The 24,143-nt window shown below is 35.7% G+C and overlaps 1 protein-coding gene across 1 annotated transcript; it reads left to right on the top strand.

Annotated features, from left to right (window-relative positions):
• The first annotated feature begins 5,433 nt into the window (after nt 1–5,433).
• On the top strand, nt 5,434–8,323 carry LOC143596806 (MADS-box protein FBP24-like). Its single transcript, XM_077075486.1, has 7 exons — nt 5,434–5,623; nt 6,049–6,115; nt 6,224–6,388; nt 7,079–7,120; nt 7,208–7,249; nt 7,332–7,578; nt 8,319–8,323. The coding sequence occupies exons 1-7, from the start codon at nt 5,436–5,438 to the stop codon at nt 8,321–8,323; spliced, it is 756 nt and encodes a 251-aa protein (XP_076931601.1). The 5' UTR covers nt 5,434–5,435.
• Nucleotides 8,324–24,143: the final 15,820 nt, after the last annotated feature.

The following is a 24,143-nucleotide window of genomic DNA, read 5'->3' as shown; positions in this document are numbered from 1 at the left end:
ATTCCATCTTAAAAAATCCACTTTTGAATTAAATAACCTAGTGAGTGACCCGTGTAATACATGAGCGAGAATTATAGAAAACGTAAAATATACATATATGTTTTGAATTTAAATGAATTGTAAATGTTATATTTATAAGAACAGATTATTTTAGATGAATTATAAGGTATTACATCATAAATATTAATTAAACGTTAAGTGCATCATTTAAAATTAAAATATTATTAATTATTATTATTAAAATTATAATAAAACGTACACATTTACCAAAATTAGGGTCAAATCATATTAATAAAAATATTCAAATTGTTAACCTATTAAAATTTTGTTTTTGAAAATATGGTCAAAGTCCAACTGTATAACTTATTTTTTGTAAATTTAATATAAGTGGTAAAAAAATTCGAATTTCAAAATAGTTTAAATAAAATTTTTTATTATTCTCATTTAGGAATAAATATATATTTAGGGATTTATTTGAAATTGACATTAAATTCATAATAACTTAAAATATATAGAGATGGTTATTAAAACTAATTTTTTTTTTATTTAAGGCATGAATAGGAAAAAATTATGAAATTGGTTTATCATAATGGATAATAATAGAAAAAAATAAAAGGGTTGGAAAAAATTAGTCAAACTAGGAATGAGAATTATGGTTGTCTATATGTAAATGTTATTTATAACTGTTTAATATAAAGGGTAAAATTCAGTCAAATCGTTAATTTATTCAAATTCGGTTTTTTAACAAATGCTGAAAGTCAAACTATATAACATATTTTTGTAAATTTCATATAAATGGTAAGAATCGGATTTTTATAGTCATTTATATTAATATATATATATATATATATATATTATTTTTGACATTTAGAAATAAATATATTAATAGGTTTAGTTGATAGTGATATTAAAATCATAATAACTTTAAATATTTAGAAATGCATATTAAAAAAATCTTTTTTAATTAAGGAATGAATTTTGATAAATTATTCAATAAGTTAATTATAATTATGGATAATATTACAAAAATTTAAAAGTTTTTCACCCTCAATTATTAAAATGTCAAATTCATTAATGTTAGTTTTTTGCATAACTAGTGAATATCAAACTATATTATCTTATTCAATATTTTACTTATTTATGTAAAATATAATATAAATAGAAATGATAACAAACTTATTTTACTTCACTTCATTTGTCCGCTATTAAACAAGATGGTAAAATGGTGTTTAACGACCATGTGGTAACTGTGGAAAGGGTGGTGTGGGATATTAAGGGTCTTAGTTTTCTTTGGGTTAAAAGTAGATCGGGTTGTTAGTCTTTGCCATGGAAGGGGTGGTGTGGATTTAATGTGTAACTAGATAGGTTGTTTGGTCGTATTATTTCCTGCTGGCGGTTCGGGGCTGTGGTTTTAGCTTTTGGCTAAGCCCATCTTTGTTTTAAGCGTGATGGTTTTAATATAATCGTTTTTTGTTGGGCGTTCAAAAAAAAATTGTCCGCCATTAAATCAAATAATGTTTAAATTAAACAAAAAATGAATGAGATCTTTTTGTAATTTATCAAAATACTGTTGTTCATAATAGGGCCAAAGCTTAAATGTATATAAATTATTTTTATACAATTCATATAAATGTTGAAAATTTTAGTCAACTTATTATTATGGTATTAATTATAAAATTAACTTGTTATCATATACCAAAAATGTATATAATTACCGTAAACTTATTTTGAATTTGAATTTGATATTATAGAAAGTTTGATATTTAATTTATAACTGGAAAATTTGAATGTCTTACCGGAACAAATAATATGATGATAATAACCATGGTATCTCTGATTTAGATTTAGAAGGTAAAATGAAATATTTCGTACATCAACCGGGACAATAACCTGAAATAATAAAGTTTTGTTATAAAATTGATATTATGGAAGATTATAATTATAATTTATAACCGGAAAATTTAAATTGGTCTTACCGGAAAAACGAAATAATGAAATGTCCATGTTATCTTTGATTTTAATTTAGAACCTAGAAAAACAACATGTAAAACAGAAAAACAGGAAAAATATAAGACTTTAAATAAATATAAAACGACCATTGTTATAGATATAACACATAGCCGAAAAAACGTAATAACCATATCAGCTTCTTCGTCGTTTTTGATTTACAATCTAAACTGATTTTATAAAATCAGTTAACAATGAAAATAAAGATAAATAGGTTAGAGGAAACAATAACCGGAAGAAAATATAATGTTGACGGAAATACATATATCAACAATCGGAAGTTTATTATAAAATATAAACTTACCGGAAAACGATTAATACAAATCTAGATCTAGATTAGCCGGAATATATGAGAGGGTGAAAGGAGATCCGGCTAATAGAGAAAGAGAGAAAAATATGTTTAGGGTAAAAAATTATGAAAGCCAATTGGTGACATGCCATTAAGGTGACAAAGATGTGGAGGGCCTAGAATGTTAACCAGTGGCGAAGCTTGGACTCGAGCGTCGGAGGGCCGAACTCAAAATGTATTTAAAAAAAATCATAAACGAGGGGGACGGCTCAAATTTTTGACCGAAAACGGGTAAATATAAACTATATATAAAACTTTCGGGCGAAAAAAACGGATACATTTACACTACTGCGAAAAAAATAGAGAGTTTTCGGGCGAAAACGAGTAAGTTTACACTACATATTAAATTTTCGGGTGAAAAACGGATACATTTACACTACTGCGAAATAAAATAGGGAGGCCGAGCTCAAACTTTCGGGCGAAAACGAGTAAGTTTACACTACGTATTAAATTTTCGGGCGAAAACAAATAAGTTTACACTACATATTAAATTTTCAGACGAAAAACGAGCACATTTACACTATTGTGCAAAAAAACAGGGGGGGGGGGGTGCGGGGCCACCCCTAGCCCTAATGAAACTTCGCCATTGATGTTAACTAGTGGAAATTAAGGTTTACTTTAATAGTATGTATAGATTAATGTCCGTTTGCCCATTATTGTTCGTTAACGTACGTTTACAATATTAACGGACGGACACGGATAAACTAAATTTCTTAATGGACGGACACATAAATGAATTTTCGTTCGGTAGAGTGTTCGTGAATTGTCTGTTTGTCCGTCAAAAGCTTAACAAACAGACAAAAACATGCTCTCGTCCGGTTCGGTTCAATCCGTGTACACCCCTATTTGAGTGAATGTTTTGGATTGCCTATTTTAATTAACAAATCGATCTGAAAGTCAATTTTTATTTTGCCTATTTTGTTAATTATTTGGACACATAAATGAATTTTCGTTCGGTAAAGTGTTCATGAATTGTCTGTTTGTCCGTCAAAAGCTTAACAAACAGACACAAACATGCTCTCGTCCGGTTCGGTTCAATCCGTGTACACCCCTATTTGAGTGAATGTTTTGGATTGCCTATTTTAATTAACAAATCGATCTGAAAGTCAATTTTTATTTTGTTAATTATTTGGGCCCACATGCATATTTTTGAGATTTTCCTTTACAGCGTGTTTTTGGGAGAAACGAGTGTTAAAAAACGTCATGTTTGTGGTTGACGGGAATTTTAACAAGAACACCAACAAATCTGAATGTCTTGTTATACACACGTACTTAGACACAACATCGATTTTAACGGGTTGAAAGAAACATTTATTTTGTTAACCAAAAATTGTAATTTTAATATTATAAAATTATTTATTATTAAACGTAAACGTGTATATAAAGGAGTTATTCTTAAACTATTAAATTACATGACAATCATTTTTCTTATTGTCAATCATATTACATAATATACCAAACTAGTTTTAAATGGGTTAAACCACGAGCCCGTTAGGCCAGTATATACATGTAAACGTGTTGACGAGTTTCACCCAGGCCTGCAATTTTGTGTCATATTTTGTTATTATAATAAATAATTAATAAAATAAAAAGTGCTAACGGCTAGTTAAAAAGAAAGTGAAACCGTAGAAAAGAGCTTACGGGTTTAGAACATTAATTACGTAAATAAAAGTTTAAGATAGAAACTGTGACAACTAATAGCTTAATAAATTCATAAAATAAAATTATGGTATAGTGTTAAGAAGCTTGGATTTTTTTAATGAAGACCAAAGTTCAAACCCCACTAACAACATTTTGGAGGGTACATTCGTGACTAAATGAATGAAAACTGAGGTTTATGTGATCTCCAGTTTGATCCTGAGGGTGTCCGGGTTTTACCACCAGTGAGCCTTCGAGCGGGTGGGGTTTCCCAGAAACTGGAGATAACTTGGAGACACTTTTGGCTCCGTACAGCTGGGTTGGGCTAGCTCACGGTGGCCTTTTGCCAAACAATTATGTTTGTCGGCCGTTAAAAACAAAAACAGACGATAAAATTGTTGAACTTTATGAGTTAAAACATAATTAAGTCTTTATCTTTTGTTTACATGGAATATAAGCTTAAACATAATTAAATTACTTTCATATTTTCATATTCATTATAAATGAAATAGAAGCATGTCTAAGCTTATATTCCATGTCAATCAATCAATCAATCAATCATACCCAGTGAAATCTCACTAATAGCAAATCTATAAGTAGGGTCTGGGGAGGGTGGGATGTAGGCACACCGTACCTCTATCCGATGGGATAGAGAGGTGGCTTCCAGGGAGACCCTCAGCTCAAAATAATATTATATAGGGGGAAAATAAGGGGCATCAAAGTACAATAGTAATAAAATTGATAATAGCACGAAGTAAAATTAATAGTACCAATACATTTATAGATAACCATATAGAACTATATGAGAAGAGGAAACAATATGGTGTGTGACCAAAAATCAGGTAAAGAAAACCCCTAAGGTATTCCTTTCTCCCTAAAAGTCCTTAGCCTTAATTCTAAGTCTCCAAGAATTCCTACCATCAACTATGTCCTCTGAGAGGTTTAGGTCTAGCAAATCATGTCTAATCCTCTCTTCCCAAGTCAATTTAGGTCGGCATCTACCCCTCCTCCCCCCTATAGTAATGTTTTCTAAAAATCTAACAGGGTTCGTCATCTGTCTTCTCTTCACATGTCCAAATCATCTCAATCTCTACTCTCTTATATTCCCTATAGTAATGTTTTCTACATATCTAAGCTTATATTCCATGTAAACATATTAAAAAAAAGAGGCTGGTGGTACGTAACTGAACTTGTAAATATTCCTCGTACCACACTCAACTTGTTGGTATGCATTTCTCATAAGAGGGTTTTGTACATCTAACTTCTTAAATACGAAACCCCATATGATCACTCTTTTAACTTTTTCTAGTCTGCTTCTCTCCAAGAAATTATCACAGCTCATACTCATATTTGTTTCCGTTTAATGTTCTTTTAGATCTTGAGTATCTTTTGGAGGTCTCAAGTTTTGTTACTTTTCGTTTAACAAGTTATCATACAAATCATGGGGCGAGGAAAGATCGAAGTGAAGCGAATCGAGAACAATACGAGCAGGCAAGTGACGTTTTCGAAGAGGCGAACGGGGCTTCTGAAGAAGACCCATGAGTTATCTGTTCTTTGTGATGCTCAGATTGGCCTCATTGTCTTTTCTAGCAAAGGGAAACTCTATGAGTACACAACTCATCCTCTCAGGTCACAACTTTGTTTAGTTATTATTATTCTTCAATCTGCCTTTTTAAACGTACACTCAAAATAAGATCTTGGATCAATCCTGATGGTCTACCTTTTTACTTTTAATTTTGTTAAAAATGGATTTAGGGTTTGGTTTCTTTCCCCTAGATCTAGTTGTTGAAAGCACAACACAAATTTATTATTTTAATAACCTTGGATTTGAATCATAAATGTTGGATAGATCCATAAAATACTTGTATGCATGATAATGATGAAAAGAATGTCTCTCTCTCTCTCTCTCTCTCTCTCTCTCTCTCTCTCCTAGGGTTTGATGAACTTTTGTTATGACACATGAATTTTTGTCCAAAATCTTAAAGGCTTGCATAAATAACTTTTTCTAAATGTTATGAAAGATCCGGTGTTAACTTATGTTCCAAACATCACAGCATGACTCAAATCATAGACCAGTATTTGAAATCAACCGGATCTCGTATTCTTCATCAAAACAACCAGGTAAAAAACCTAGAGTATACTACAAATATTTATTTCTCAACAAACTTAATTTAAACAAAAGTTGAAGATTTTAACGTTTGTTGGATGATGATCTATGAGAAATTGAAGGAACAGATGCGAAGCGAGTTGACAAGAATGAAGAAGGAGACACTGAACCTTCAAATAAGTCTCCAACGATACAAAGGTGATGATCTGAACTCAGCACAGCTTGAAGAGCTTAATCAACTTGAGCAACAGTTGGAATATTCGGTTCAGAAGGTCCGAGCCAGAAAGGTATGGCAGTCAACCCTTGACTAATTAGTTTCTCCTTCTTTTATAGAAATATGAAACCAAACTCATTAAGTTATATATTTAAAATCAACAAATGCAACAAGCATTTCAATCATTTCTCTCTTGACCGCACCATGTTTTCATGAGCGGACCAGCCATTAACAAACCCATCGCTTTACCAGTTAGATCGGTTCGATAGTATTGTTTTAAAAACCGAATCACATCATAAATAAGTTAAAAGTTCAATCATATAATCATATAAATATATAATAAAGAATTTAAAAGAAAGTATAACAATACTTTCTTTTTGTATTGATTTGCATTATTAATAATAAGTATAAACTAAATAAAATAGAGAGTAATGTAATATATAGGTCATTAATTGATATTTCAAATAAAAAAAATAACATAAAAAGTAAAGTTTGAAATTTGGTCCCCATAGTCCAGTTCTGGAAGCACTATCATGATATGTAACATGTTAATATTACCTTATTACTCATTAACCAAATTTTATAATGGTTTGACTTGTAGTGTTTGTTTTTTTTAGTGTCCTTGTGTTATAATAATTTCTGTGTGATTTTGAACATGAATTACGTTCCCCCTTTACTGGATTATAAAAGTAAATTATCATCCAATCAACAATCACTTAAATTTTTTATCTTCAAGACTCAAACTAATTTTTACTATTTACAGTTGCAACTTCTTCAACAGCAGGTGGACAATCTACAACGAGCGGTATCTTTGTCACGCTACATAATCAAAAGACTATATAAACGTATAAACAGAAACTTTCGGCCCATTTTATTTTTCGAATTTATGCAGGAAAAGGTGTTAGAAAAGGAAAACGAAGAGATGTATCAGTGGGTAAGTATTAATTTATTGGTAACTCTATACATTATGATTTGCATTTTTGTGCATTCTAATTACCTGATTATTTTTTAAACAGTTGATGGCTAAGCAACAGCAAGAGATTAGCCAGCAACAAGCAGCTGCAATGACTGAACTAAGGCTTGTTGGACAAGAACATCAACTGTTTGAACAGTTTCCATTTTATGGATCAGAAGAACAGCCCAACAGTGTTCTACAACTTGCTGCAAATCTTCCTCAACTTCAACTACAGTCGTTCCAGTACCACCTCCAGCCCGCCCAACCCAACCTTCAAGAATCAACCAGTGCACAACAAAACATCTACGGTATGTTGATATCCTTTTAACATGTAAATATTTATAGATAGTTACCAGCCACAGTTTTGTGGTAATTAATTAACAAATAATCGTAGAATATGCCAACCATATACCGAAAATGTTTGTTGAATAAAGCCACTGATTAGATAACCACAATTTTGATATATGGTTGTTCTATGGCATTGCAATCCACAGGGGTTAACAACATAAAAAATCATTGCACACAAATGTTCATACTCAAATGTAACTTTCACTTTGACTCTTTGATACCTCATACTTTTTTGTCATTTTTAATTGATCATGATAAATTAACATGTTAAATAAAAATTAGAAAAACTCAATATTGAAAAACCGATTAGATTTTTCTAGTAAACTAATTTAGAATGCTGTGATATCATTGTTGTTAATCCATCGGTGAAGACGTAAACTAAACTTTCACCGAAGGATCATCCGTATCGATCTTCAAAAAGTTTTCTTTTTGATCAATTTGTTTGATCCATCAATCGATTTTGCTTTACGCCAATGTATTTTATTGTAATTAGTAAATTATGGACACTTATAACTTTTTTGTTGTTTCAATATTTTCCTGCTTGTTGTCATTAAATTTTTTTTTTTACTCTAATTCATATATTTCATATCAATGGATTGAAACATCCCTCTTAAAAGTTGCTATAAAAGCTTTTATTATGCAGTTTTGTAAAGTTACATTTATGGAATTCTTAAGACTTTTCTTTGGTCCTTTTTTGCAGACTGATCGCGCTGCTTGGGAAAGGACCTTTTATATATATAGATATTGGTGTGTATGCACAATAATTATGACGGTGATGAAACTTAATTTGATACTTATATATAAAGAGATGCATGCTGCCTTAGGTACTTCTTACTTGGGTATTCGAAAAATTTACATATGTTAATTGTTTCCGTTTACCAAGGCTTATTTGTTATTTTATACGATACTCTTGGGTATATAGATATGCATGCGGAAGCATAGCCAAGAACAATTATAAGTTATAACAACATGTTCACAATAACATTAAAAACCAGTATTGGCGTTGAAACCGTAAAAGCAGGAGCATACAAACCGTAAACACATTAGAGGATTCTTTTTGTTTATCAATTAACAAACAAAAATAATAGAACTCATGGGATCTAATTAAACTTATTAGGTTTTAGTTCACTTAGGCCAGACCGTGTGTAGTGTGTGTTCACTTTCCACTGATAACTGGACAGAGTTTCGTTACCAGTCAGATCATAAAATAACCAATAGTTACATTCGCTGATGACATATGTATAGGCTATGATCTCATCCATATGCCTCAAAAACTGTCTAATCTAATGAATGTCACCCCATACACTGATCGATGTCGAAAGGTCAATCAAAAACATTTGTAAATTACCTTTACTAGCTAGGGCAAATAAGATGTCGAATCCACAGAGAATCAGTGGAAAGTGCAAGTGGAACTCAATTTCTATTGAAAAAATACTTAAAAGTGGACAAATGATGTCAAGCGGTTTAAAAGAGTAGTTTGTAAACAATGGTATGAAAATAACCAAACTCCAGGGTTCGGGTTTTTGCAGCAAGTTAAGGAATTGATAAACTTCTTTGGATGGTTTCTTATAAAATATGTAAATCAAAAGACTTAACGATTGACTGTCTTAATCTTTAGAACTGAATCCGAACAATTGACACGGCTAAATGAAAAACTATTTGATAATCGGTTTTACTTGTTGAAACACAAAATCAATAATATGGTTAACGATAAACGGGTCAATGACGAAATAACTTAATCCTAATTGTTGATGACCACAAATCAATTAACTGACAAAAGATTAAGTAATCAATTAATAAAAACCGTTTAAGCACAAAAGCAAACACAAAGAATTGATCAACAGAATGATTGATCAATTACAAATCCAAAGTTGAAGTATAGAATAACAAAACCTAACATGCAACTCAACCCTATACCCGGAGATGGTTATGAAGTCTTTAGCCTTGCATCTTGACCTTCATGCTCTTAATTATGATGTTGGAGATGATGTTCATGAATTAATCTTGTGATTAGGATGAGTGTTGGTGGTGTAAGATGGCTTCCAAGAGTCCCAAAACTGATTATGATTGAATGCCTTCGACTTTAGGGTTTTAGGGCTTTAAATATAGAAGAAAATCACCCAAAATCCCTTTTCCGTCAGACCAGGCCGTAAGCTACGGTCTGGCCACTGTAGCTTACGGTCAGACCGTAGCTTATGGTCCATGAACTCTTCTTTACGGTGCTACAAGACCAAATACTGTTTTCTTCATAAAATCTTCATTTCAACTCCATTTTCCTCCCCGTTTGCGGCCACTTCTTCGTATTTCAATTCTCTATCATCTCATAGATCATTACTTTCATTTCCACTCCATCATGAATACTCCAAATTAGATTATTTAAGCTCCACACACCTATAACCAAAAACGCACTCAAAGTAATCGTGTTCACAACATATAATAATCAAAACACACGAATTTACACACTTAATACACATATTTTTACCCACACATCACATCCACACACTTATCATTAGCTTGCCCTCAAGCAAACTCTCATGCAACACATACACCGAGATCGACGGTTCATCAATTATCAGTATTAATACTAGTGAGGTATAAGGTCATACCCAATTCCCAATAACTGACACTGTCAAGGTTGATAACCCACCAAATAATTTAATGATTCATTTTAAAATTTTGAAACCGCCCAAACGAGTGTACTTTGTTTCCGGTTAAGGCACACATGTTCATACCCCTCATATATAATATCTCTCATCTCGGTTTAATATCTGGACCAGCAAAAAAATATGCTAGTATCTCTCTTTCCTCTATACCAAGTATGACCAAAAAGTAATAAGCTTGGAAGCAAGTCATGTCTCCACCTATATAAACGCTTTGACACAAGTGCAAATCCAGAGGACTTAAAACGGGTTGTAACGGGGCTAAGTGTAAGGGTATGGAAGGGGATGTTTAAAGTAGCTCAGACAATCCGATCCGGCTTATTACAAAACAACTAAATAAACAATGACTTAATTTATTCCAACGACTAAACACCTAAACAAGCTCACTGACTTTCTTTTACAACCAATACTGACTAGACTATTTTTGAGCTTTTCTTTGACTTTTCATCATTTTTTTCCTTTTTTTTTTCTCTTTTTTTTCAAACTCGTAATACTTGAACTTTGCAACTTTAACAAAAATTTATTTTTATTTTTATTCACAATAACCATAATGCTAAATACACCCTATTGATAAATACTAAAACAATTACAAAGAAACCTATTAAGCCAGATCGTCTCGCAATATAACACTGGGGTTGATTGAACGAAAGAATAGGTCAAAAAATGTTTTCTAATGGAACCAACCCCCCGCCCCTCTCATTATACACGCTCATATATATAACGTATGAGGCCCAACCCCCAATACTCACACTCTCACTCATCCAGACGAGGCTTTACCTAATTGCTTCTATCACTTTTGCATTCATACCAAGCTAAGATCTCGAAATGAATGAGACAACCAAGTTCTAGATATTATGAGCATACTGGTTACTCTCTATAATGGGATTCAAATGACATGTGTATATACTATATATTATATTTGTATTATATAAAAAGCAAATATCACACACATACCGGAGAAATTAGGCTGCTGACATGAAATATGTGTACCTGTCCCCATGACTCATTATCCCCATCTAAATGGTTCATTTTAATTGTCTAATTTTTGAAAAACATTTGCATTGGAAGACTTTCGAGAAGCTTAAAAATTGACCATGACCAATGACCTCTACTTGGCATTAATACTAACAATTAACAAGTTACGATTCCGGTTTTTGCGCACAATCAAGCTACTTTAAGGCTAAAAATTTTTAATTTCTACATATTTTTTCATCCCCACACTTGAGATTTACATTGTCCTTAATGTAACTCAGATTTTCAAAAAGAGATGCAAACACGGGATATTCATACCAATTGCGATTCAAGTGACAACCAATTACCCATCTCCAGATTTAAATAAAGTTGCATACCATTAAACGAAACACTTAAAGTTTTTAAACATAAGCATAGACACTAGCATCAACCACACGACCTGAAAGTTCATCACGCCACCCGACCACCCATAACACAATTATTAATCAGTCAGTAAAACATAAAAGATAGAGAGAGACACATGGACCTGATCAGCAGATCAGGGAGTGCTAGAAAATATGGCGGCTGCGGGTCACCAAAGATAGACCTCATAGTGTCCATGACACCAGAGAAGTTAAACGCGTCTGACGAACTTCCCGCACCAACATCCTGAGCTGCATCTGCCCGAGGATCCACCCACCTCGAATGATGAATCTGAGGTGGTGGATAGTGTGTACTCCCGTCAAATTGCCCCAACGATGAGTAGTCAATCATCAGTGGATTATTCACCACCGGCTCACCCCGATGCCACGCTGTATGTGCCCGACTCTGGCGATCATCCTCATATCGATCATTGATTTCTTGCTGCCAGTTATACGCGTGGGTTTGATTCCACGACTCCATGCGGTCATACAATCTCCGGGTCTCTCTCCACTGCATCTCTGCGTTCCGATTATGTTGGTCAATTATGTATTTAAACTCACTACCCCAACTACCATAGACCGGTGGCCTCGAAGCTTGTAACCAGTCAACCATTCCTGCAGTATCTTGCACCATCTCGTGTGGAAGTTGAGTCGGGGCTTGTTGTGGCTGCCCCGATGAACTCCCCCTGATCACTTCTCACTGCCTGTCGTGGAGCCTGATGACCCCGACTATCCGGAAAAAACACATACGGTTCCTCAATCACATCCTCAGCATGCCCACTCTTTACTGCCTTCAGCTACACTTGTGTATCAAAATGTTGGATATAAACATATCCTCCTTCCTCATGATAAAGAAAACTCTCTTTCTGCAACAGCTCTTTATCAAAAAGACGCAGAGTCTTCTCAACTGCTGGTATATCCGCTCGAATCACTCCATTTTCCTTTAATAAAGTTGTAATCAAACGACAGTGTGGGATAATTAACTTTAACTTCGTCTCTCTTTCCCTCCAGATATTCATCATAACCAAATACCGATACGAAATCTTTGGTGTACCCGTCATCAATGCATGCAACACTGGAATTTCCCATTTTCTGACTTGAGTTTCGTCACCTCGCTTCGGCATTACATTAAAGACCATCACACTCAACAACAACCTTGCTTGAAACTTCTGTGAAGACCCGAGCCCCGGTGCGGAAGCGTGAATAATCGGTATTAACGGTGGTGCTCGGATCCGGGTTACGATAATAATGGACGGATGTGGAGAGTTCGTTTCGATTAACAATCAATAATGGGATGAACACTTGTAATCAAAACACAAAAGATAGATGTAGAAGTATGATTTCATTAACCGAATGATTCTCATCAAGAACACTCATACATACATTCATACATACATAATCATTAACAATCAATAATGGGAGAGCTCTTTCCCGGGGGAAAACTCTCAATACAAAATAATCTCACAATGCACACATGACCTAAATCATCTATTTATACTAGTTTTGTGCCTTGGTCTTCACTCAACCGCCACTTGGATAAGACCAAAGTAATAAAATATAATATACTATTTCACCCGTCAAATGCTTCAATTACTCGTTATAATATTTTGTTGTCTTTCTTTAATTTCTTATTATAAACGAGTAACGATTCGATGCGTCGGTCTAAAATATCATACCCAACAACTTCAGATTGTTTCGCAGCATCGTATGGGCACGTCCCGGTTTAAAGATCCAATTTCATTCTCTCGTACAAAGGATGTTTATCCAGGTTTACATACAACTCGTCTTCCGAAGGATACACATACTCTCCTGATGGTTTAGAATCAAATGGTTCTATCCTCCGCAAAGTGTCCAATGATATAACCACCTCCTTATTATTTGTCTTCCCAATCAACCTCATTGACTTGTACGGATTTCTTCCCCAATCAACTCTCAACGATGCGACCCACTCTTGAATAGCATCTATGTAAATTTCCTTATCTTCTTCATCATAACACTTCAATGCTGCCTCCCAACCTAAGGTTTCAAACATGGTTATAATACCAAACGGCCTCAGGAGATTACTCGAAACCCGTCTCTCACACATAAACCCATCTATTTTGTTTTTCAACTTTTTCATCGCATCATTAAACAACTCCGCTTGCCAATACGGATCCATTCCCGATAACGGGCCCCCACCCTAAATTGGCTTAAGGGGAGGTGCCATTCCTTCATCTTCATATGGTTCCTACATGGGATCCTCCTCGTCCTCAGAATCTCTCAAAATTAATCTTCTCTTGGGCAAAGGCGGTGGGTCGGCCGACGATGAGGCAACCTTCCCTTTGTTCCTTGGCGGGTTTTTCCTAGTATCATCGGTCCTTACCATCCTACACAATCACAATCAAGCAAAAATTGCAAGTCAAATAACATGATAAACCTTCCAAATATCCCCACACTTATTGTTGGTTATGGGTGTATGACTCGTTGATTCAATGTTTATAAAACAACTTCAAACTCTAACTTGTAAAAGTTGATCTATGTCATTAACCCAACATGTTCCATTAATTATATAAACATCAATCACTTTATTATCAATCTTCATCTTGCAAAATTTCAACAAGCCATCATAACCAAATCATTATAACCCATAACACCCATAAACTAATCCCTTAACAAATCTAATCTTACAAGTGTGGAGACATTATCACCATAACAATCCCTAACCTCAATCAATATGCATAAATTAGAACTTGAACTTCATCACAAACCTTAGGCTTCATCAATATAAAATCAAGTGAAATACATAACTTTTTAGTGATGAGAGTTGATGTCCTAAGCTTCAATTACAATAAAAAACACTTAAACTTGAAAATCCCTAAACTTGATTTTTATGGTTCTTCACACCCTCACGAATCCGGCAAAAATCGATCAAGAATTGTTGAAAACCGACACCATAGGTGAGTTCCTCTCAAAAAAATTATGAGTTTAGAATCTGAAATCAAAAGATTTGGTTGAGTAATTAGAGAGTTAGGGTTGTGGGTTATGGGTGTTCTTGGTAGTAAAGAGAGGAAGAAGATGAAGAAGAAGAAAGAAATAGGAAGGAGTGGTGATGGGTAGGTTATATTGTGTGATGGAGGTTAATTGGTTTAGTTGTTATATTATTTTCTTTTATTTTATTTATTTATTTTTTTAATTTTTTTTCAGAAACCAGAAAAATCCTGACCGTAAGCTACGGTCTGCATGTGCATCGTAAGGCAGATCCTACTAACCGTAGCCTACGGTCAGACCATAAGCTACAGTCTATGGATTTCTTTTAGAAGAAGAGAAATAAAAACAAAAACGAAAAATGCTCGGGTTGCCTCCCGAGAAGCGCTGAATTTAAAGTCGACAGCCCGACGTTACTTGGCCCTTATCACTTGCTGAATATGATGGTGCAATAGCTATGAAACTCACCACCGACTCATGTATGATCTTATTCAAGTCCGCATCTTCCAAATATGGCTTTAACCTATGCCCATTAACTACCTGCCATAGATAATAATCGAAATCCTCAATTTCGACCTTGCCAAACTGACCGACACGCTTCAACTGATAAGGTCCCATCCACTTACTCTTTAACTTACCCGGGAATAGTTTTGCTCTCGAAATGTATAACCAAACCCGTTATCCTTCTTCAAAAGTCTTCCTCTTAATCTTGCATCATGCACTTGTTTCATCCGGTCTTTATATGCTGACGCGCACTCATACGCTTCATCTCGCAGCTCATCCAGCTCACATATATTCAACTTTCTTTCTTTACCTGCACACTCATAGTCTAGATTAAAATTTTTCACGGCCAATCAAGCACGATGGGCAAGTTCCACAGGTAAATGGCATCCTTTCCCGTAAACCAACAGATAGGGGGTGGTACCGATAAACGTTTAAAAAGCGGTACGGTAAGCCCATAAAGCATCGTTTAATTTTGTTGACCAATCTTTTCTATCGGGTCTTAGTGTTTTTTGTAAAATTTCTTTAATTTGCCTATTAGATACCTCAACTTGACCACTCGTTTGAGGATGGTATGGTGTGGCTATTCGGTGGTTTACGCCATACCGTTTAAGTAATTTGCCAAAATTAAAGTTTTTAAAATGGGAACCCCCATCACTAATAATAATGCGAGGGAAGCCAAATCTCGAGAAAATATTTGATTGGAAAAATTTACAAACAACGGCATGGTCATTCGTTTTGGTGGTGATTGCTTCAACCGATTTTGAAACATAATCAACCGCCACCAAAATATAGTAATTCCCGAAGGAATTTTGGAACGGCCCCATATAATCAATTTCCCAAACATCAAAAATGTCCACAACGAGGATTGGTTGCATGGGCATCTCGTTCCTCCTGGAAATGCTACTTAAATTTTGACATCTCACACAGTTCTTAGCATATTCTGCTGCATCTTTAAATAATCTAGGCCAATAAAAACCATAAGCTAAAATTTTATGACCCGTTTTTGCCCGCTAAAATGTCCACCGCATGCAAGTGAGTGAGCATGTGATAACACACTTCGAATCTCCTCATCTGGAATACATCTCCGATAGACTTGATCAGCCCCTACTTTAAAAAAATTCGGATCTTCCCACACGTATTGCTTCACCTTAGACATGAATTGATGTTTCTTTTTCTTGGGCCAGAATTCTGGGATGGTACCCGCAACAAGAAAATTAATGATGTCAGCATACAATGTTAAAGTAGAAACAACAAATAATTGCTCGTCTGGGAATGACCCGTTTATAGCCCTGGTATTCTCTTCCTCTTGACCCGTCAGTCTAGATAAATGATCAGCAACCACATTCTTGCTTCCTTTCTTATCATGGATCTCCACGTCAAACTGTTGGATCAACAAAATCCATCTAATTAAGTGCGTTTTGGATCCTTCTTCTCCATCAGGTACTTAACAACGTTGTGATCTGAAAACACAATAACCTTGCTCCCACAAATATAAGATCTAAACTTATCCAAAGCATATACTACTGCGAGCAACTCCTTTTCTGTAGTTGTGTATTTTATTTGAGCGTCAGAAAGGGTTTTGCTAGCATAGTATATGGCAATGGGTTTCTAATCCACCCATTGACCCAAAACAGCCCCAACCGCATAATCACTTGCATCACACATAATTTCAAATGGAAGTGACCAATTAGGTGATAACAAAATTGGGGCCTCAACCAGTTTGTTTTTAAGAACGTTAAATGCATTTAAACAATCTTCATCAAAAACAAATGGCACATCTTTTAAAAGAAAATTATATAACGGTTTTGTGATGACACTAAAATTTTTAATGAACCGTCGGTAGAATCTGGCATGTCCCAAAAATGACCGGATTCCTTTAAAATTTGTAGGGGGTGGCAAATTAGATATGACATTAACTTTTGCCCGGTCAACCTCGATCCCCCTACTCGAGATGACATGTCCTGAAACCGTTCCCTCTTGAACCATGAAATGGCTCTTTTCCCAACTTAAGACCAAATTCGTTTCCATACATATTTTTAAAACCTTTATTAATTCGTTTAAATATGAATCAAAAGATGAGCCGAAAATAGAAAAATCGTCCATAAAAATTTCAAGTGATTCCCCGACCATATTTGAGAAGATACTCATCATGCACCTTTGTAAGGTGACCGAGGAATTACACAAACCAAAAGGCATTCGCCTAAATGAGAAAGTACCGTATGGACACATGAAAGTGGTCTTTTTGGTCATCGGGATGGATAGCAATTTTATTGTACCCCGAGTAGCCATATAAAAAAAATAAAATTTCTGACCTAATAATATTTCGATGATTTGGTCAATGAACGGTAGAGGGAAATGGCATCTTCCTCATTTTCATGAGGATTCAACCCGTCAATGATGTCAGCCGCGAAGCATTCATCACTCACCAGAGGGTTAGACCCGTTTGAAAAAAAAATCAACCTAAGATTTTTATTCCCAAAAGCCATGTCAACTACTCCGTTTCTACAGTTTATTAAAGATTAGCTGTTTCCAAAAAGGTCCTACCGAGAATCACGTTCGGTTGCCATTTTGGGTCAACTGTAACATAATCTAGAACCAAAAAGTCGACCGGGTAATAAAAATCCTCGATCATAACAATCACATTAGTAACAATTCCCCTAGGAAGCTTAAGTGTCAAATCAGTTAACACCACAGTGGTGTCGGCTTTTCGAAGTGGACCAAAATCATTTAGGTCATATAAGCTTCCCGGGAGAATACTCGCCCCTTCTCCAAGATCTAATAATGCCCTTTGTCATTTTAAAATCTCCCACTTGAATGGGTATTATTGGCGTTCCCGGATCTTGCAACTTGGGTGGGAGGATTCCCGTCAAAACCGAGCTCACATTAGCAGTTAAATCAACCTGTTTGGGCATCTTGTGAGTTCGATTTTGAGTACACAAGTCCTTCAAGTACTTAGCATATGCGGGGACTTGTTTGATAGCGTCAATGAGGGGTAAATTAATTTTTACTTGTTTAAAGACTTCCCACATTTCCTCCTGATGTGGGCCCCCTTTTTTTGGTGATGATGTTGCGGGATTCACCAATGCCTGAGGAAACGGGACGGGTTTACCCATGGGCCTCGTATCCTTGGTGGTTGGTGTTTCTTTTTATTTTACTGGTTTGTTTAAATTTTTATTAATTAACGTTTTTGGTTTATTTATTTGTATAATCTCCACCTCATCATCACTGTTCCCATTTTCTCCCAATTCTTCCACCAGTCCTTCTTCGAAGGATGATGATGGATTTACCCCGTTATCATAAATCTCACCGTTTCTAAGAGTACTTACCTGGTTAATGTGGGTGTTCTTTCCACTTGAAGAGCTATTGTTCTGATGGCTACGATTCTTCAAAGTGTCACTCGGTAACTTGGATGGATTTCGCTTTAGGCTCGCCATTTCTTCGGCCAGTTGACTCACCTGTTTATCTCTTGCAACATTTGCCTTTTCTTGAAGCTCCAACCTCTTACTCAGTGCCTTATTCTAGGTGTTTTGATCTGCCTTCATCTGTTTCAATAACTCCATCACATCCTTAAGTGACCCCTCTTTGTTCCCAGAAGAATTTCCTTGCCCCAGCTGATAACTCTTTTGATAACCCTTATTGTAACCCCCAGAATCTTTTTGATTGTACCCACTCTGACCGCTTCCCGAACTATTAACATACTGTTTCTGGTTCAACTGATAACATGTCTTCTGAAAACTATCTTGAATGTTCGGGTTCTGTAGCATGTTCGGATTTCCATAACTGAAGTTTGGATGATTCCAGAGGCCCTGATGATAAGTATTTGAGTTCATATTAATGTATTTCCTTTCACCCTGCACATAGTTGACCTCTTATTCTCCAGTTTCTTCATCTTGCACAACCCCACAACTCGCAACCTCGTGTCCTAATTCCCCACAACCTTCACATACCGGATATGTTTTTCCTGATTTCCGGCTCCTTGTACACCTGCAACCAACAACCTATCCATCTTCTTTTCCCGTCTATCCATTCTATCATCTGACCCCTGAGTTTCAACTGCTTTTTCCGCTGACCTTTTTGACATCCTGTTCGACCGTGCTTGTCTCTTTGAATTACTCGCGTGTCTCTCCAAATGTCCCCAATCCTCGTTTTCATCATTTTCAAGAAAAGATCCATTCATGATGGCTTGGAGGTCACAAACATCATCATTTGAGAGCTATCGTGGAATGCCTTTATCAATTCCCATAAGGCAATCCCATGATGTGGACAAGTCCTCAACAATCGTTTAAACCTTTAGAATGATTCATAAAAACTTTCACCGGTGATTTGCTGAAAGTTTTGAATGTTGTTACGGGCCTCTGTGGAGTATAATACTCGTCTAAAAACTATTGTGCCAAGCCTCCCAAAGTGAAAATACTAGCTGATGGCAACGATCGAAACCACTGTTTTGCCGCATCTTTCAAGCTAAACTAGAAGACTACCATCTTCACCTCTTCTGTAGTAAAGCCTTGACTTGAGATAAGTGCGCATATTGAGTTGAAGTCACTCAAGTGTAGGTATGGTTCTTCTATAGCCTTTCCATGAAATGTAGGTAACCCCGTCAAACTATTATGCCTTACCCAAAAAGTTTTTCCACGTCTGACTGGGATGATGATTGGTAGAGGATTCGTAGCCACTTGTGGAATGAAGTGGCTTTGAATGCCTCTGACTGGTGGTGGAACAAATGCCCTTGGAACTCCGTCATCAAAATCACAGTACGGCTGTTCATGGTTTGGTTGCCGTCTAGGAGCTCGATTTCTCTGATTTTCCGGATGATGCTGTTTAATCTCTTGGTTATCACGGATATCTTGTTGCTGATATCGACCCCCTTGTTCATCTCTAAACTCCTCCTCATCCTCATAATCGAAACCAAGGTCGTCCCCTATCTGCCAATTTTCCACTCGTGCACTAGCACGATTAGTCTCGGGTCTTTCCTCTCTCAAATCATCGTGTCTTTGATGGTTTACTGGGGCGGATCTGATTGACATGTTGTCATCCATGTTTCTGGGATTACGGTTAACATCTCTTTGGTTGAACAGATTGCGGTTTCTGTCATGGTTAACGTTCTGTGGGATTGGTTGCTCTTGGGTACGTAGTTGGTAAACATTTGGGTCTCTTCGGTTTCGGTTACTCATGGTCTCTTGTTTTGGTGTTATGATTTCGGGTATTTGGTTTAGTATGGGTTTCTGAGCTACCTGGTTTCGTCTTGCTGTTTTCTCGATTTCGGGATCAAACTGGAGCGGCTCTTTCTCACGGGAATATCTCTTCTGCATCAACTTGTGAAGTTACCTACACAGACAAAAACAGTAACACCCTGCGTAAAATCAACGAAGAAAAGTTCAAAACAAAAACTAAAAACTAAGCTAAACTAGCACTTTGCGCGTTGATTCACCGGCAACGGCTCCATTTTGATCGATGTCGAAAGGTCAATTAAAAATATTTGTAAATTACATTTACTAGCTAGGGCAAGTAAGGTTTCGAATCCACAGAGAATCAGTGGAAAGTGCAAGTGGAACTCAATTTCTATTGTAAAAATACTTAAAAGTGGACAAACGATGTCAAGCGGTTTAAAAGAGTATTTTGTAAACAATGGTATGAAAATAACCAAACTCCAGGGTTCAGGTTTTTTCAGCAAGTTAAGGAATTGATAAAATTCTTTGGACGGTTTCTTATAAAATATGTAAATCAAAAGACTTAAAGATTGACTGTCTTAATCTTTAGAACTGAATCCGAACAATTGACACGGCTAAATGAAAATCTATTTGATAATCGGTTTTACTTGTTGAAACACAAAATCAATAATATGGTTAACGATAAACGGGTCAATGATGAAAGAACTTAATCCTAATTGTTGATGACCACAAATCAATTAACTGACAAATGATTAAGTAATCAATTAATAAAAACCGTTTAAGCACAAAAGCAAACACAAAGAATTGATCAACCGAAATGATTGATCAATTAAAAATCCAAAATTGAAGTATAGAATAACAAAACCTAACATGCAACTCAACCCTACACCCGGAGATGGTTATGAAGTCTTTAGCCTTGCATCTTGATCTTCATGCTCTTGATTATGATGTTGGAGATGGTGTTCTTGAATAAATCAAGTGATTAGGATGAGTGTTGGTGGTGTAATATGGCCTCCAAGAAGTCCCAAAACTGATTATGATTGAATGCCTTCGACTTTGAATGCCTTCGACTTTAGGATTCTAGGGCTTTAAATATAGAAGAAAATCACCCAAAATAGCTTTTCCGTCAAACCCGACCGTAAGTTACGGTCTGGCCACCGTTGCTTACGGTCAGACCGTAGCTTATGGTCCATGAACTCTTCTTTATGGTGCTACCAGACCAAATACTTATTTCTTCATAAAATCTTCCTTTCAACTCCGTTTTCATTTTCATCCCCGTTTACGGCCACGTCTTCGTATTTCAATTGTCTATCATATAATAGATCAATACTTTCATTTCCAGTCCATCATGAATGCTCCAAATCAGCTTCTTTAAGCTCCGTTAAGCTCTGTTAAGCTCTGCATACCTGTAACCACAAACTCACTCAATGTAATCGTGTTCACAACATATAACAAATCAAAACACACGAATTTACACACTTAATACACATATTTTTACCCACACATCATACACCACTACATAGACGTATGTGTTGGAAGTATTTTCGGACACTAAGTCACAAGTCGATGAACTTGAGGGACCAATATTGACAAGTAGGTCATAATGGTTATGTTTCCTAATTATATTGCAATTATAATTGGTAATGTTTTGGCTATCAAGTTAGGTTAGTCTATATAAACCAAGTTATGGTTAAACATTAGAGAATGTGAAGTTGATGTAACCGAGTTAGGGTTCATCAAGAGTCAAACCAAGTTAGGGTGTGAGGGGTTGTAATCAGTTTTTGAGTGAGATTTTACGATAAATAAACAAGAGTTATTTGTTTAGTTCGTGTTTGATTATCGATCCGAGACTTGAATTGGTATTAGATCCAAGTTTAATAAATCGATAATCGAGTTAACTTTTATCAGCAGTGAGGCGGATCAACAGTACAGTGATCGGCATCGAGCGTTGGCTTGAGGAGGAGCTATCACCGGCGCATATCGGAACCAAGTTGGGTTACCGAATCATGGGTACTGTTACGCCGACATCGAGTAGGCTATTCGGGAGCCATTGATTCGGAAATAGTAGGTTTCTGATCGGTTTGCTGCAAAGGTTTGTTCGGTTTTCAAAAGGCATTCAAAGCTGATCAATTGAAGGTTTACTTGGGGCTGTTCACATCAGTTGTTGGATTTCAAGTTGGATATCGGGTTGGGATCATCTAGACTTGCGAGATCGTGTTGCGGTGTGGAAGATAGTTTTCGTATACGTGATCTAATTTGTGGTAAAGGTAAAAGGCAAAGAAAATGATTTCTATATTTGATTGGTTGTTTGGATAGAAAGTCAAAAACTAAGAATTATACTTGGTTTTGTGTTACCTGGAATCCAAAGAAAAGAAAATTTTGTTATTTTCTTTCTGTGAACTACGAAAAATTCATGGTTCGTTTTTTACGGGTTAAATGAGTTATGTTCTGATAAAGGATTTGAAAGATGTGCTCATGTTTTGATATGGAAACAGAAGAAGATCAAGGAAGATTGATGTTCGCTCGATTAGATGACCGGGATTGCAGCCAAAGGAGTGGTTATGCGAGTTCATACGACTGAGTGAATGGTCGGGGATAGGGTCACATAGGTAGTCGAGTTTATGAGAGCCAAAGAAACACATCTATGGATCAAGAAAAGTTCCGGGAGGTCATAACCGGTATGATGAAGACCAAGATGGTTGTGAAAACCGAGAACGTCAAGCTTATGGGTCAAATAAACAGGGCAAAAGAGACATGCTCAGAGTTGAAGAGCCATCTATTTTGGAGTAAGAAATTAGGGGGTGATTGTTGGAAGTAATTTCGGATACTAAGTCACAATTCGGTGAACTTGGAGGGACCAATATTGACAAGTAGGCCATAGTGGTTATTCTTCCTAATTTCATTGTAATTATAATTGGTAATGTCTTGGCTAGCAAGTTAGGTTAGTCTATATAAACTGAATTATGGTTAGACATTAGAGAATGTGAAGTTGGTGTAACCGAGTAGGGTTTATCAAGAGTCAAACCCGAGTTAGGGTTTGAAGGTTTGTAGTCAGTTTTTTAAGTGGTATTTTCTGATTAATAAACACGAGTTATTTGTTTAGTTTGTGTTTGATTATCGATGCGGGACTTGAGTATGGGCTATCAAAAAAAGCATACGTATGGGCTATCAAAACAAGCATACGTATAGATCTATATCTTTTACATAAGTTACATTAATTTAAACCACTTAACTATCCAAACTATACCAACTATGTTCAAAGTACAAGACTAACATAACATGCTGCATCAAAAAACTCCCCCTTGTGTTGTGCTTTGTATTAAGCCTTTTAGTACATCCATTTGGTCTACTAGTTCCCACCAGCATAGTCACCTTAAGAATAGCATGCACGAAATAGTCTATGTAAATGTAGTGTCAGCTCATTGTCTTCATTTTTCTTCCACCTGATTTGGATTCTCATATAGAGTCTTGATATCATTCATTAAACAGTTCATCATCCACATTGGATCAAGAACTACATTGAATCTCTTATCAATCCATATGCCAACACAATAATCGCTTCCCCCCATCTTTTCATCATAATACCATAACTGAAAACTTGGTAAAATAAATCTTGTTCCATAATATTCAGTGGCATCTTCTTCAACACACAAGGAGCTTTGACTTTTAGCTTCACTTTCCTGAATCTGGTACTACCAGATACGAATATGGGGTTGGCAGAATTCAAAACCATGATTTACTTCATAGACTATGACTATGAAACCATCTAAGCAACTCACTTCACCATGATTAATAAACGGTCGAAATGCCAATGTTCTAACATCCCAACGAGGGCAATTTTAAAATGTTAGTTAAT

This window comes from Bidens hawaiensis, unplaced genomic scaffold, assembly GCF_021521415.1.
Source record: "Bidens hawaiensis isolate Kalapana, Puna unplaced genomic scaffold, B.hawaiensis_p1.1 tig00047021_1, whole genome shotgun sequence".
NCBI classification, from domain to species: Eukaryota; Viridiplantae; Streptophyta; class Magnoliopsida; order Asterales; family Asteraceae; genus Bidens; species Bidens hawaiensis.
Note: the sequence above shows the minus strand (reverse complement) of the source record. Positions and strands in the feature narration are given on the sequence as shown.